This window comes from Narcine bancroftii, chromosome 1 (assembly GCF_036971445.1).
Source record: "Narcine bancroftii isolate sNarBan1 chromosome 1, sNarBan1.hap1, whole genome shotgun sequence".
Taxonomy (NCBI): domain Eukaryota; kingdom Metazoa; phylum Chordata; class Chondrichthyes; order Torpediniformes; family Narcinidae; genus Narcine; species Narcine bancroftii.
In genome coordinates, this window is record NC_091469.1 from 341,639,115 (window position 1) to 341,653,760 (window position 14,646).

The 14,646-nt window shown below is 41.7% G+C and overlaps 1 protein-coding gene across 7 annotated transcripts in view; it reads left to right on the plus strand.

Annotated features, from left to right (window-relative positions):
• The first annotated feature begins 6,619 nt into the window (after nucleotides 1-6,619).
• glb1 (galactosidase, beta 1) overlaps nucleotides 6,620-14,646 on the plus strand; it is a 126,592-nt gene continuing 118,565 nt past the window's right edge. For 6 of the 7 annotated variants that reach the window (XR_011348447.1, XM_069910134.1, XM_069910135.1 and 3 more), the window contains exons 1-2: nucleotides 6,620-6,707; nucleotides 13,345-13,511. Coding sequence is in view for 5 of the 7 variants with exons in the window: in XM_069910134.1 (XP_069766235.1) it covers nucleotides 6,654-6,707; nucleotides 13,345-13,511 (221 nt within the window). In the remaining 2 variants the exon portion in view is untranslated. The remainder of the gene's footprint in view (nucleotides 6,708-13,344; nucleotides 13,512-14,646) is intronic. The other variant, XM_069910139.1, reaches the window with a different exon arrangement.

Genomic DNA, 14,646 nt, shown 5'->3' on the forward strand with positions numbered 1-14,646 from the left:
TGCTCCATCCAAATCGAGTTCAAGTTCTTTACTTCTTATATTACTTAGAAGAAAAATCTCTGGATTTTTGGGTATGTTGCTTTTTGTGATGTTATTTAATACTTGGTTTAGATCTTCCCAAAACTTTTCCACTTTCTCACATGCCCAAATTGCATGTACTGTTGTTCCTGTTTCCTTCTTACAGCGAAAACATCTGTCTGATACTGTTGGGTCCCATTTATTTAACTTTTGGGGCATGGTGTATAGCCTGTGTAACCAATTATATTGTATCATGCGTAACCTCGTGTTTATTGTATTTCTCATAGTTCCGGAGCATAGCTTTTCCCATGTTTCATTTTTTATCTTTATGTTTAGATCTTGTTCCCATTTTTGTTTAGGTTTACAGCTTGTTTCTTCGTTCTCTTTCTCTTGCAGTTTGATGTACATGTTTGTTATAAATCTTTTAATTATCATTGTGCCCATAATCACATATTCAAAATTGCTTCCTTCTGGTAACCTCAGACTGTTTCCCAATTTGTCCTTCAAGTAGGTTTTCAGTTGGTGATATGCAAACATTGTACCGTGAGTTATACCATATTTGTCCTTCATTTGTTCAAAAGAATAATAATTAATTTCCTGAAAAACAATTTTCTATTCTTTTGATCCCTTTTCTCTCCCATTCTCTAAAGGAAAGGTTATCTATTGTGAAAGGGATTAGTTGATTTTGCATCAATATTAATTTTGGTAGTTGATAAATTGTTTTATTCCTTTCTACATGAATCTTCTTCCAAATGTTGAGCAGATGGTGCAGTACTGGTGAATTCCTATGTTGCACCAGCTTTTTATCCCACTTATATAGTATATCTTCAGGTACCTTCTCCCCTATTTTATCTAGCTCTAATCTGGTCCAATCTGGTTTTTCCCTTGTTTGATAAAAATCTGATAGGTATCTTAATTGTGCTGCTCTATAATAATTCTTAAAGTTTGGTAGCTGTAAGCCCCCTTGTTAATTTATCTAGCGCTATCCTCAGTTTCCCCACCTTTCCATAAGAATTTCCTTATTATTTTTTTTCGTTCCTTGAAGAATTTCTCTGTTAGGTGAATTGTTAATGATTGAAATAGGTATTGTATCCTTGGGAAGATATACATTTTAATACAATTTATCCTTCCTATCAGTGTTAGTGGTAAGTCTTTCCAATGCTCTAAGTCACCTTGTAATTTCTTCATTAATGGCTGATAATTTAGTTTGTATAGATGGCCCAGACTAGTATCCAGTTGTATACCTAGGAATCGAACCGCCCGTGTTTGCCATCTAAATGGCGACTCCCCCCGAACCCCGTGAAATCCGCATCATTCATTGGCATTGCTTCACTTTTATTTGTGTTGATCTTGTACCCCGATACTTCTCCACACTCCCCCAACTTCCCATGCAGTTCCCCTATTGATATCTCTGGTTCTGCCAAGCACACTATGACATCATCTGCAAACAGACTGATTCTACATTCCTTCTCCTCCATCTCCATCCCCCTTACTTTATCTTCCGCTCTTATCAGTTCTGCCAGTGGTCCTATAGCTAACGCGAACATTGAGGAAGATAGTGGACATCCCCGCCCAGCTAATCTGCCCAATCCAAACTGGTCTGATATATATCCATTTACTGTCACCAAAGGTCCCTAATATAATGCTTTAATCCAATTAATATATTTCTCTGGTAGGTTGAACCTCTGCAGTGCTCTGAATAAATAATTCCATTCGACTCTGTCAAAGGCTCCCTCTGCATCCAAACCAACCGCCACCATTGGCGTCTTGTTTCCTTGTTCTGCATGGATTAAGTCAATAAACTTACAGATATTGTCCGCTGCTCGTTCCCCCCAACAAATCCAGTTTGATCCAGTCTCACTACGCTTGGTACACAGTCGGCCAATCCGCTTGCCAATAGTTCAGCTATTATCTTATAATCTGTGTTAAGTAGAGATATTGGTCTATACGATGCTGGTGTTAGTGGATCTTTGCCTGTCTTTGGTATCACTGTAATTATTGCTGTTTTGCATGAATCTGGCATGTTCTGTGTTTCTTCAATCTGGTTCATTACTTCCAGGAGAGGAGGAATTAATAAGTATTTAAATGTTTTATAGAATTCTATTGGGAGTTCATCCTCTCCCGGCGTTTTATTGTTCAGTAGTTTTTTTAAATATATCCTGTATTTCCTCTATTTCAAATGGTTTTATTAATTTATTTTGCTCCTCTTGCAATTTCGGTAGTTAAATTTTAGCTAGAAATTCATCTGTTTTGTCTTCTTTCCCTTCATTCTCAGTTCGATATAGTTGCTCGTAGAATTCCTTGAAGTTTTCATTGATCTCTGTTGGGTTATATATAATTTGTTTGTCCTTTTTCCTTGATGCCAATACCGTTCTTTTAGTTTGTTCTGTCTTAAGCTGCCAAGCTAGTATTTTGTGTGTTTTTTCTCCTAGCTCATAATACTTCTGTTTTGTCTTCATTATGTTCTTCTCCACCTTATAGGTTTGTAGGGTTTCATGTTTTATTTTTTTTTGTCCGCCAATTCTCTTCTTTTTGTTGTATCTTCCTTTATTGCTAATTCTTTTTCTGTACTTGCTATTTCCCTTTCCAACTGTTCTTTTTCCCGATTGCAGTCCTTCTTCATCTTAGTTACATAACTTATTATCTGCTCTCTGATGAACGTTTTCATTGCATCCCATAGTATAAACTTATATTTCACTGATTCCGTATTTATTTCAAAGTACATTTTAATTTGTCACTCAATTAATTCTCTAAAATCCTGTCTTTTAAGTAGCATGGAGTTTAATCTCCATCTATACGTTCTTGGTGGGATGTCCTCCAGCTCTATTGCCAATAACAGGGGTGAGTGATCCGATAACAATCTAGCTTTATATTCCATTTTCCTAACTCTCCCTTGTATGTGGGCTGACAACAGAAACAGGTCTATCCTTGAGTATGTTTTGTGTCTACCCGAATAATATGAGTATTCCTTCTCCTTTGGGTGTTGTCTCCTCCATATATCAAAAAGTTGCATTTCCTGCATTGATTTAACCATAAATTTGGTAACTTTATTCTTTCTGCTGGTCTTTTTTCCAGTTTTATCCATGCTTGAGTCCAAATTAAGGTTAAAGTCCCTTCCTATCAGTATATTCCCCTGCTTACCTGCAATCTTCAAAAAGATATCTTGCATAAATTTTTGATCTTCTTCATTAGGTGCATATACATTGAGCAAATTCCAAAATTCTGAATATATCTGACACTTTATCATTACATACCTCCCTGCTGGATCTATTATTTCCTCCTCTATTTTGATTGATACATTTTTATTGATTAATATAGCTACTCCTCTGGGTTTTGAATTATATGATGCTGCCGTTACGTGCCCTACCCAATCTCTCCTTAATTTCTTGCGTTCTACTTCAGTTAGATGTGTTTCTTGCACAAATGCTATATCAATTTTTTCTTTCTTCAGATAATTTAACAGTCTCTTCCTTTTGATTTGGTTATGTATTCCGTTAATATTTAAAGTCATATAGTTCAACATGGCTATTTCATACTTTGTTTATCTTTCCTTTCCGCTTCCTCATCACCACCTTTCCTCCTTATCCATTTGTTTTCTTTTTTTGAACACACTGTAAGACAACACTTCTAAAACATAAAATATTTCCACTATTCCCACAACTAAAATTCCCTTAACTCCAAATGTCCCCCCCACCCCCTCTCTGAGTTGCCCCTTGTCCCTTGTTGGGCAGCCACATCTCCCCTCTCCATTTGGATTGCGAACCCGCTCGCAAGCGTCAACTGATTTCACAGTGACTGTTATTCTCTCCCACCCAGCCCCTCCAGAAAAGACTGTTATCATCATATATAACAAAGCTCTCTCTTAATTCCCCCTTACTTCCTTTCTTCCCTTTCTTAGTTCTTACTTATACTTTTTTCTTCTTCATTATCTGAAGTTTGTCGTCATTCTTGTTCTTGTTACATCTCTTCATCTTTCTGTCTGTTTTGCGAATGTTCTGCAAATTCTCGTGCTTCCTCCAGATCCGAGGATAGTCTGCTTTGCTGCCCTGGGATAACTATTTTAAGCACTGCTGGGTATCTTAACATAAATTTATAGGCTTTCTTCCATAGGATCGATTTTGCTGCGTTAAACTCCTTCCTCTTCTTCAGGATCTCAAAACTTATGTCTGGGTAGAAATTTTTTTTTACCTTTGTATTCCAGTGGCTTTTTGTCTTCTCTTATTTTTTCATTGCCTTCTCCAATATATTTTCTCTTGTCGTATATCTCAGGAATTTTACTAGAATGGATCTTGGTTTTTGTTGTGGCTGTGGTTTAGGGGCTAATGTTCTGTGTGCCCTTCTATTTACATTCCTTCCTGTAATTCTGGCATTCCTAGGACCCTGGGGATCCATTATTTTATAAATTCTTTCATACCTTTGCCTTCTTCATCTTCCTTAAGGCCCACTATCTTTATATGTTTCTCCTATTATAGTTTTCCATTATATCTATCTTCTGAGCTAACAACTCCTGTGTTTCTTTAATTTTTTTTATCAGATTCTTCTAATTTCCTTTTTAAGTCATCCACTTCTATGGCTGTTTCTCGTTCTATCACCTTGTCTACTCTTTTCCTTATTTCTGTCATTATCATCTCTAATCTACTCACTTTTTCTTCTGTACCTTTTATTTCATTAAATTCTCGTGTCTGCCATTCTTTTAATGCTTCCATATATTCTTAAATATTTCCTATCTATGTACCTTTATCTTCTATTTCTCTGTGCAGAGCTTGATGTTCTCTCTCCTTTTCCCCTGTATCCACTCCAGGACCTGTGTCTTCTGCCTCTCTTTCTTGTATCTGTGTCTCTTCTGACTTTCTTGTTGAGCTGTTTGTCTCAGTTTGCTGGGTATTTTTTTTTTTAATTAATGGTGTCTTGATGTTGGTCCTCTTCTTCTGGGCTGGTCATCTGTTGAGTCTCTGATTTCCTTTTTTCATTCTCCTCCTTCTTGTTCCCGTTGTTTTCTGTATCTTCCCGCTGAGAGCCCTGCTGTTGGGTCTTACTCAGCTGTTCAAGCTGTGGAGTTCCACTCCACAGCTGGTCCCCCCTCCCGTCGGTGTTGTGTTTGTCGTGTGCATTGCGCATGGACGATTCTTCTATTTGGCTCCGTGAGCCATCCTTGTAGTCCTGCGCTCGGTGGGTCGCGACCCTTTGGGGTTTCCACTGACCTCAGGGAGTGGGCTCCTCTCTCCACGGCAGGTCCCTGCTTCTTCGTACAGGTAAGGGCTTCACCTTTCTCTTCCGACGTCTTTCCTTCTTCTTTTCTTCCCGTTGTTTTTGGCTTTTCTTTCTTTGGCGCCATTTCTACACACACTCCTCTTCAAGCTCAAAAGTGAAGAGGTTTATGGTTTAATATATAGGTGACTGCATATTGGTTAGAATGAGTTTAACTGGGTGCCTAAATCTGTGATGCCTCTATGAACAGAACTGTTACATGATTTATGTATTTTGTTTGTATGCTCATATGATATGACTGCATATGGAAATAAAACTTAAGTTAAAAAAATAAATAATCACAGGCGGCCTTTTTAAAGAAGAAAAATGCATACTTTATAGTGAATAGAAGAAGATAGAGGTATTGCTGATGGTGTGAACCCAGGAGGAGCAGAAGAGAGATACTCCTCTGCAATGTCTTACTGCTCAGCCACCTCATCTGATGGCCCAGGGATGGGGGCACATGGGGTGTGGGGAGCAATAAAACTGGTGCACACCACCTTGCTGAGAAGCCTGGGAGAAGATCCTACGGCTCCTGAAGGGATTTGCACATTGACAGTTTCTTCATGGTATCAGAGGTTTGGAAATAGGAGGTGCAAGTTGGATGCTGAGAGCTCGGGTTCACGGTTGAAACTGACAGGAATGCCACATAGTTACATAGTGTGATAGTACAGATCTATCACCAATATACATAGTGTATATAGTTACTGTATCTAGACTGTGCTTACAGCGATTGGCTAAGAGCTAAGCCAAGTCTATTGTCTGGGCCTTAAAGGGTTGTGTCCCTAGCCAGGTCGGATCATTCTGGACTGGTTGGCCACCTGTGAAGAGCTCCTGTCTTTTGCTAATAAAAGCCTTGGTTTGGATCAACAAGTCTTTGGTTCTTTCGATGAGCTCTACACATAGTACGTAACAAAAGATGGCAGGATCCACATTCAATGTCTCTTAAGAACTATCTTTTGCTTCTTCTTGTGATTATAGTAGTGCTAGACTTTGTGGACTCTCTTTTGTGTGGTTTTATAGGGCAAACAAAAGAAAACTAATTTTGCGTACATGATAGTAAAGAAACCTTGAATTTTTTTTTTTCTGACGTTTGTGTTTGTAAAGGATTCTATTTATAAATGGGAAAGGAAGTACATTTTCAGCTTTGCACATATCTTACCCTTTGCCCAAAAGGAGCAATAGAGGAACACGTGAGATGCTTCAAGAAAGTGAAGAACGGAGGCAGTCTATCGAGACACGTGACCAAGTTGCAACGAGTAGACCTCAAAAAAACCAAGCCGCCACTTCCTCTCAGTGCGCAATGCGAGCAAAATAGCGAATCGTCGCAGAGCTGCCAGTCACGTGTCAGGCATTGACATTAACGATCAGCTGATTGTAGAAGGAACATGACGGCGGTTCTGGGGTTTTTGGTGGCTCTTAACTTCTGCCTGTACTCGTCAGTAAGTATATTCATTTTGTTTACCATTCAACTCGATAGTGATCTGTCTGAACCAGGCAGTGAAATATCTTCAGACAGGTAAAGGGAATATTTTCCCTTTCTATGTGTTTCAGGAAGCAAGTTGCACCTATCTCGTCACCAGAAGCAATTAATTCGTTCTGCAGCAGGAAAGAAGCTTTGCCTCAGTTTCTTTGTCTCTGCAAAGCTCCCTGTGTCGGGGAATGCCCACGCACACCTGCATTAAGACAGTATTTTTGCTAATTCAATGAATCGGGAAGCAGCTTACCTGATTTTGCCGCGAAACAGTGGTTGCCTCGCTCTGTGGACCTGAAACCGGGTCCATTCGCTCCGTGCAGCTCTCCGGTGTCTCCTCGCTCCCTAGCCCCGTTCATTGCGCACCCCATCCAAACCCACTGCCTGCGGTAGGTATCTAAGTCTTTTCCCGGAAAAGCAGAAAATGCTCAAAATCTTCTGCTGGTCTGACAGCAATCGTGGCCAGAGTTGTTGACTTTGCCTTACCCAGACACGGACTTCCATTCAGAAGAAGGAACGTTTTGAATTAAAACAGATTTTGATATCCAGGTCAGAGAGTATGAGTGGAAGGAACAAAGGCAAATTTAGTAATGGGATGGAGATGTAAACAAGTGGGATGGTCATGTAAAGTGACAGCTTACAGTGAAGGGACCATTGGAAATGTAAATAAAGGAAGCAGAATTATTAGTGGAAAATAACCTGAAATGGATTGAGTAAATATTGAATGTTTAAGTTTATTTGTTGTAATATACTGAGTACAGGGTGCCACGAGGCACTCGTGGCAAGGGATAAAGATTATAATGGATCACAAGTCAACTTTGTGATTTAAGGTCAAGGACTCATCTCTTCTGAACATCAATGTACGGTTTTATGAGAAGAAAGGATGATGCCAAAGAAAGCTCCGTGTCCCCTGATGCATGGGTCACCTGAATAGCAGTGGCCAAGGTGAGTGAGACCCTTTCCAAGGTGAACCCACCAAGGCAGACGGGACCAGACAACATGTGTAGTCGGATACTGAAGAACCATACAGACCAATTGACAGAGGTCATCACTGACATCTTCAACACCTTACTGCAGCAGTGCATTGTTACCACTGGGTTCAAGGCAGCCACTGTCATCCCAGTACCCAAGAAGGCGACAATAACAGGCCTCAATGACTACTACTTGTGGCATACATTCACCATTGTGAAATGCTTTGAGTTTCTAGTGATAGAATTCATCAAAGCACACATCTCAGAAGTACAGGACTCGTTTCAATTTGCCTATAGAAGAAACCAAATGACAGATGATGTCGTTTTCCTCTGTACTGGTTCATCAAGAGAACAATGCCTCATACGGCCGGCTGCTGTTCATTTAATATGATCATTCCCCAGAAGTTGGTGGAGAAGCTATCCATGCTGGTACTCAACACCCCTCTCTGTAATTGGCTCCTGGGCTTCCTAAAGGAAAGACCACATTCTGTCTGGTTGATAGTAGAATGCTGAGCATCGTCACGCTGAGCACTGGGACACCTCAGGGCTGTGTGCTTAGCCCACTCCTGTTTATGCAATTGAGTCATGACTGCATCACCAGATCCAGCTCCAACAGTGTCATCAAGTTTTCAGATGACACAACAGTATTTGGCCTCATCAGCAGGAAAGATGAGTCGCGCTACAGAGAAGAGGTTTAAAATCTCGTGAAATGGTGTGAGAATAACAACCCGAGTCTCAATGTGGTCAAGATGAAAGAGATGATCGTGGCCTTCACGAGAGCCAGGAATGACTGCACACTACACATTAATAACTCTAGTAGAGAGAGTGGAGAGCATCAAGTTCATTTAACCAGTGACCTGTTGTGGACATGCAACATCACTTGTGAGGAAGGCACTATAGAGAGCGCACTTCCTGCGAAGATTCAAACGGGCAAGGATACTGACCACCACTATGTCAACCTATATAGGATCTCTATTGAGAGTCTCCTGGCCTACTTCATCACACTGTGGTACAGTAGCTGCAGAGAAAAGAATGGCAAAGAGGATCTCTGGAGTTTCCCACCACCCTCCCTGCCCCTTACTGGGATTGTTGTTTGAAGGGAGCTCGTAAATGCATTGAGAACCTCTTCTACAGATAGCATATTTCAGCTGCTCCCATCAGGGAAGAGATCTAGGAGTATCAGACCCAACACCACCAGGCTGAGGAACAGCTTCTTCCCACGGGCAGTGAGAATGCAGATTGACCAAAGGAACTGCTTGTGCTAACCATCCAAAACTGTCATACATACAAAATATGAGGACCCCAAAAACCAGCAGCAATAGATATGCACCACAACACAGGGTTACTTAACAAAAGTAGTTTTTAATTATATAACTTGTTACTTAACGTACCTAACCTACAACCCCCCACCCCCATCTAATACTAAGCGCGGGTGTGTGTAATGTGTATTTAAGATTAGAAAAGTTCTTTGGATCACAGTCTAATCCCATTGGTTGTAGGCAATTCTTGCACTGTGCACAGAAGTTAGCATTAACAAAGTTCACCAGTCTTTGGTGCTTAACAGGCAAATGGTTACCACTTATTGGTCTTCAGAGAGAGATTCCTTTTTGTTCCAGGACATCCACACCTGATTCCTGTTTAATCAATCTTGCTGATGAAACTTGCCCCCTTCAGGTTTCTCCAGATGATCCTCCTTCTTTCAGGTCACCTTTCAGACAGCCAGTCTTCTCCATTGACCAGGCAGTCTTCCAAAGTTGGCCAGCTTTGTCCTTCTGGAATTGATTTCTGTCTGCTTTCTCTCTGTTTCACACCCTCCCTCTCTGAGAGCAAAACTGTTCTGTCTGCCTGCAAAAATCACATGCTCTCCCAGGCAAGCTGTATGCTGCAACTTTGTTGTTCTTTTTTTTTGCAAAAAAGCACTGCAAAAGTCCTGCAAATATTCTGTGTTTTAAAATGTCTGTGTGCAACCTGCTCTAATAATCTTTCCTAAAATATCTCTAAATAATCTGTCACAGTATAGATAAAATACCGGTACTAGTCTTGCATGTGTCTTGTTTGTCTGTATGTGTATTATGTCTGGTTGTGTGTCTGCATGTTTTGCACCGAGGACTGGAGAACACTATTTCATCGGATTATACCTGTAGATTTAGTTGACAATAAAATTGACTTGACAGGACTTGAAATGTTTTTCTGTGAGTTGTCTAACAAGATGAGAATTCAAATGACTGTTAAGATCATATTTTATAGAGTTATAATGAAAGGAAAGATGAATTGGTGTAAAGCAAGGGCAGCATAATAGCACTCTGTTGGGTTCATTCAGGAATCTGATGGCTGCAGAGAAGAAACTATTTTAAAGTTTGTGTGTGATTTGACACTCTTGGGAGGAGGGAGAAGAGTGCGTTTAGGGTGTGATGGTCCTTCAGTATGTTGGGAATGCTGATATGAGAAATAATTCATTATGATGTTGGAGCTGCACCAGGGAGTAAACCTCCTTCTATTCTTCTCCTTCATTCCTATTTCACAAAGAAAGTCTGCAGGTGCTGGGATCAAGTGCAAATCTCTGTGTGCTGGAGAAACTCAGCAGTTCACGCAGTATCTAGAGCAGGGGTGTCAAACTCAAATTCACGGAGGGCCAAAATTAAAAACTTGGACTAAGTTGAGGGCCGAACTAAATATTTATTGAAAATTTTCAACAACATCTGCATGTTTTCTCTTCTTTCAACATATGTAATGTTAAACTTTTTCTTATTAAAATAAATGTTTAATAATAGTTTTGGATAAACTCTTTCATTGTCATTGGCCCATTTCCTTTAGCATTCTGAAACCATGCACATGACGAGTCAATGAGGGATGATTAAAGCAGTGGTCTTCAAACTTTTTCTTCCCACCCACAGACCACCTTAAGCAATCCCTTACTAATCACAGAGCACCAATGGCACAGGGACACGAGTGGAAAGAAAAAGGTTGAGAACTGTTGTATTGTGGTAACTCCACATCTGATTAGGTTAATTGTTAGGCAAGTGGTCAGAGAAGGACCCCCCCCCCACCCCAAGAAAGGCTTAAATCACAGGAACTGCTCCCAATCTTACACACAGTCCTGATGTGGAATGTGGGGTCGCAGCTCCACGTTCACCCGAGTTCAGGTGCTGTCTGTGTGGAGTTTGTACACTCTCCCCTTGTCTTGGACCAACAGGTCGGTCGCCTGACGAAGGCACCCGAACCCCCCGTTGAAACGCCGGCGTCCGGGGCGGTGGAGGAATTGGCTGAGAAGAGCGCGTTGCTCCCACCTCCCTCCCATGTTTGGAGAGGGATTAAACTGCGATCTCACGGCGCCGGGCTCGTCTCCAACAAAAGGAGCAGGCGCAGGGTCCGCCGCGCACGGAGCGAGGGGGAAGGCATCGCCAACGAGACGTTCGGTCCGGCGTCGCCGCTGAAGTGCAGACCCAGCGAGGATGGTCCCCAACTCCAGCCGCGTCTGTGTGTCCGGGAGCCGGGCGGGCTGAGTGCGGCGCTCCGATCCCCGGGATTCGGGACTCTGAGATCCCTCCACACCTCCGGCGTCTTCATTTTCACCTTCAGTGTGCATGCGCTATACTGGCGCGGCGGCCAGCGGGCCAACTCTAATATATATTTAATATGATCTTGCGGGCCAAATATAATTATAGGGCCAGAGTTTGACATGTGTGATCTAGAGGAAGTGAAGAGTTGCCCTTTACTTCCTATTGACACTGTGACCTGTTGAATTTCTCAATCCCTTTTGTGTATTGTCTTGACTCCTATAATCTGTTTTCAGTAGTTGGTGTTCTCATTGTGATGTGTGGTCTGTCTCATCTTTGTTATTTAGGTGTGCTCCTTTGCCTTCACACATCCAGTCCCTGCACGTTTGCTGTGTCCCTTGAAATAATTTTCCTGTTATCTTGTTCTACTTTTTGTCCAGCATACAGTATTCACAGGTTACATGTTGTGTCCTCCCAAACTGGTGAAACCAAATGCAATTTGGCATGAAATAGATAGGCCAAAGGGCCTGTTTCTGTGCTGCCGTATTCCAATTAGTGTGGCCATTTTTAAAAAATACTTCTGTCCAATTTGCAAGTGAAAATCTGAATATGTCTAATCCCCTCCAGTTCTGAAGAAAATTCATTGGCCTAAAAGGTTTTCCTCAGATCATGCTGTTTGCAGTATTTTCTCTTCTGATGTCAAATTTACAGTGGCTGCTTTTGTTCAATCTCATTCTGCTTATGGCAGCATGTTTCTTTACTGTCCGAAACAAAAACAAAATACTGGGAACACAGCATCAGAGATCCCTGACACCCACGCCTGTAGCCTTGATACAAAATAAAAGGCTGGTGTGGCTTTTTCTTGTAGTGGATTTCCAAATCAGTCTCTGGTGGACGGAAGTCTATCCCTGAGCAGAAGCATCCTGCCTATATTGAAACTTTCATTTCAGTAGATTGTTTTCACCCTTTATATCTTATCCCTTGGTCTAGGATTCAGCCTAGTAGATGTAGCTTTAATTCTTGCTTTGAATTTCACCATTTGAGGATGTTCATAATGGAAGACAAATAATTATTTCAGTTTTATTCAGATACAGGATCACTTTTGAGGGAAGAGGAGAATAGTTTGGAATAAGTGCACCCCAGATAACATAAATTATTTGGGAAACTAATTCTGTCCAATCTCTTCATTGCAACAAGTCTTCAAAACTTATCACCATATGTCTAATTAGCATATATTCTAGGGAGAGGCAAAATAAAAATAACAATGAATTTTAATCTCATACCTAAAAGAGAAACAATTGCAACCTGTTCTCATGCAACGATTACTAGATGGGATTAGTACCTGCGAATGTAATCCAACCTATGTTGACAAAACTTTAGAATATTGATGGAGGACCAAACAAAAAAAAACACAAAATGCTGGAGGAACTCAGTGGGTCAGGCAGCATCCATGGAAGAGAAAAGATGGTCAAAGATTAGGGCAGTTAGGATTAACGTTCGTGGCCCCAAAACATGACGCTCCATTGTTTTCCATGGATGCTGCCTGATTCATTGAGTTCCTCCAGCATTTTGTATGTTGCACTGGTTTTCCAACATCTGCAATCTTTCATAATTATCTTTTCAACAACAATAACTTTTGCTTTGTGATTTCATATGTATTTCAGTCTGAAATACATGAATGAAATACGAGGGCGCTGAAGGTTTCCAGACCGTGTCGGCGGTTCGGATCTGGAGCTTGGGTTGCTGATGGTTTGGACTAGACTCTGTATGGCTGCGGAGGCTGCGAAGCGCTGGAGGTGAATCTGCGGACATGGACACTCAGTAACTCTGTAGGGACTCTGTTTTGCTTCTCTTTCTCTGACTGTAAGTCTAAGAGGTGCTTAGGCAATTCCTGCTGGTGGCGAATCTGTCTGCCTTGCAGCAGGCAAAAAGAAATTTCATATAATATGACACTTTTATTAATATGATAATGAATTGAACCTTGATCTTGATCTTGAAATTCAAATCTGATGCAGAACTCTGTGCCCTTGAAAACCACCAGCATCATAGAATTTTCTCTTTCTTAACAATGCACATCAAACAATGTAATCTTGGTGGGCAGGTTCAGTGGGATTCATTTGGGTTCTCTTGTTTGCAGGGTTCCTCAAGAACATTTCAGATTGATTATGAGAATGACTGTTTCCTCAAGGATGGCAAATACTTCCGATATATTTCAGGAAGTATACACTATTCCCGAGTACCTCGTTACTACTGGAAGGACCGTCTGATGAAAATGTACATGGCAGGATTGGATGCAATTCAAACGTAAGAAAAACACTTGTGTTTTGAATGTATTGAATATTCTGTCAATGTTAGAATCATTATATCAGTCCATCTCTCCTTTTCTTGGGCTTGAGTAATATGAAAAATACTGCATTTGTTCTTTGAGTACAAGTCAAATAGAAAGAATATTTCTTCCCTGTATATTGATATTCAGTTACCTGTATCGTGAGTGTATTTTTTCCAAAATGTACATTGTGTGGTGGTGCACATCTCTTATAGCGAACTGATCCAGCTTGTATCGCCATGCTGGCGGGGCAGTTGCAGGAAGATGGCGGCATTCGGGCTTGCCAATTACTTTGTGGCTGAGGCCACAGCTGGCACCCCAGGCAACAGGATGGTGCCACCGCCGCGCGGGGTGGAACTCCCATTGACTTTAAAGAGGCACACGTGGAATTCAAATAAATCAGTTTAACTGAAACTTCTACCGTGTCCTGTGGTGTATTTCTGCGTGTGTAGCAGCAGCTACATTGGTGACCCCGTTATCTGGTCTCCAGCTATGGATTTGATGGCGATCAGCGCAGTAGCAGTGAAACACCCTCCCCCCCACTTTTGGACCCATCGACCTTGCACTTGGTTTAGGCAAGTGGAGACACAGTTTCATCTCCGACAGATCACCTCTGACTCCACAATGTTTTACCATGTGGTGAGCCCCCTCGACGAAGAAACTGCGGCCAAAGTGGATGATCTGATCCATGAACCACCAGAGGAGAGCAAATGTGTCACCCTCAACGCCCTCCTCCATGGCACCTTTGGTCTCTCCTGTCGGCAATGCGCGGCCAGGCTGATGCACCTCAATGGCCTGGGGGACAGAGCCCTGTCTGCTCTAATGGATGAGATGCTCGCACTGGCAGAAGGCCACAAACCCTGCCTGATATTTGAGCAAGCCTTCCTGGAACAAATGCTGGAAGACATCCACCTCCTACTGGCAGACAAGAACTACTCGGACCCTCGGAAAATCGCAGCCCATGCTGATGCGCTTTGGAGAACCAAGCGGGAGAACGAGGCTGCCATGAATCAGGTCAGCCGCCCTGGACCCAGCTGACCACGGACCATTCCCAAGCAGAAGCCAGAGGAAAACGAAAGCACCTGGTGTTTCTACCACCAATGCTGGGGATCC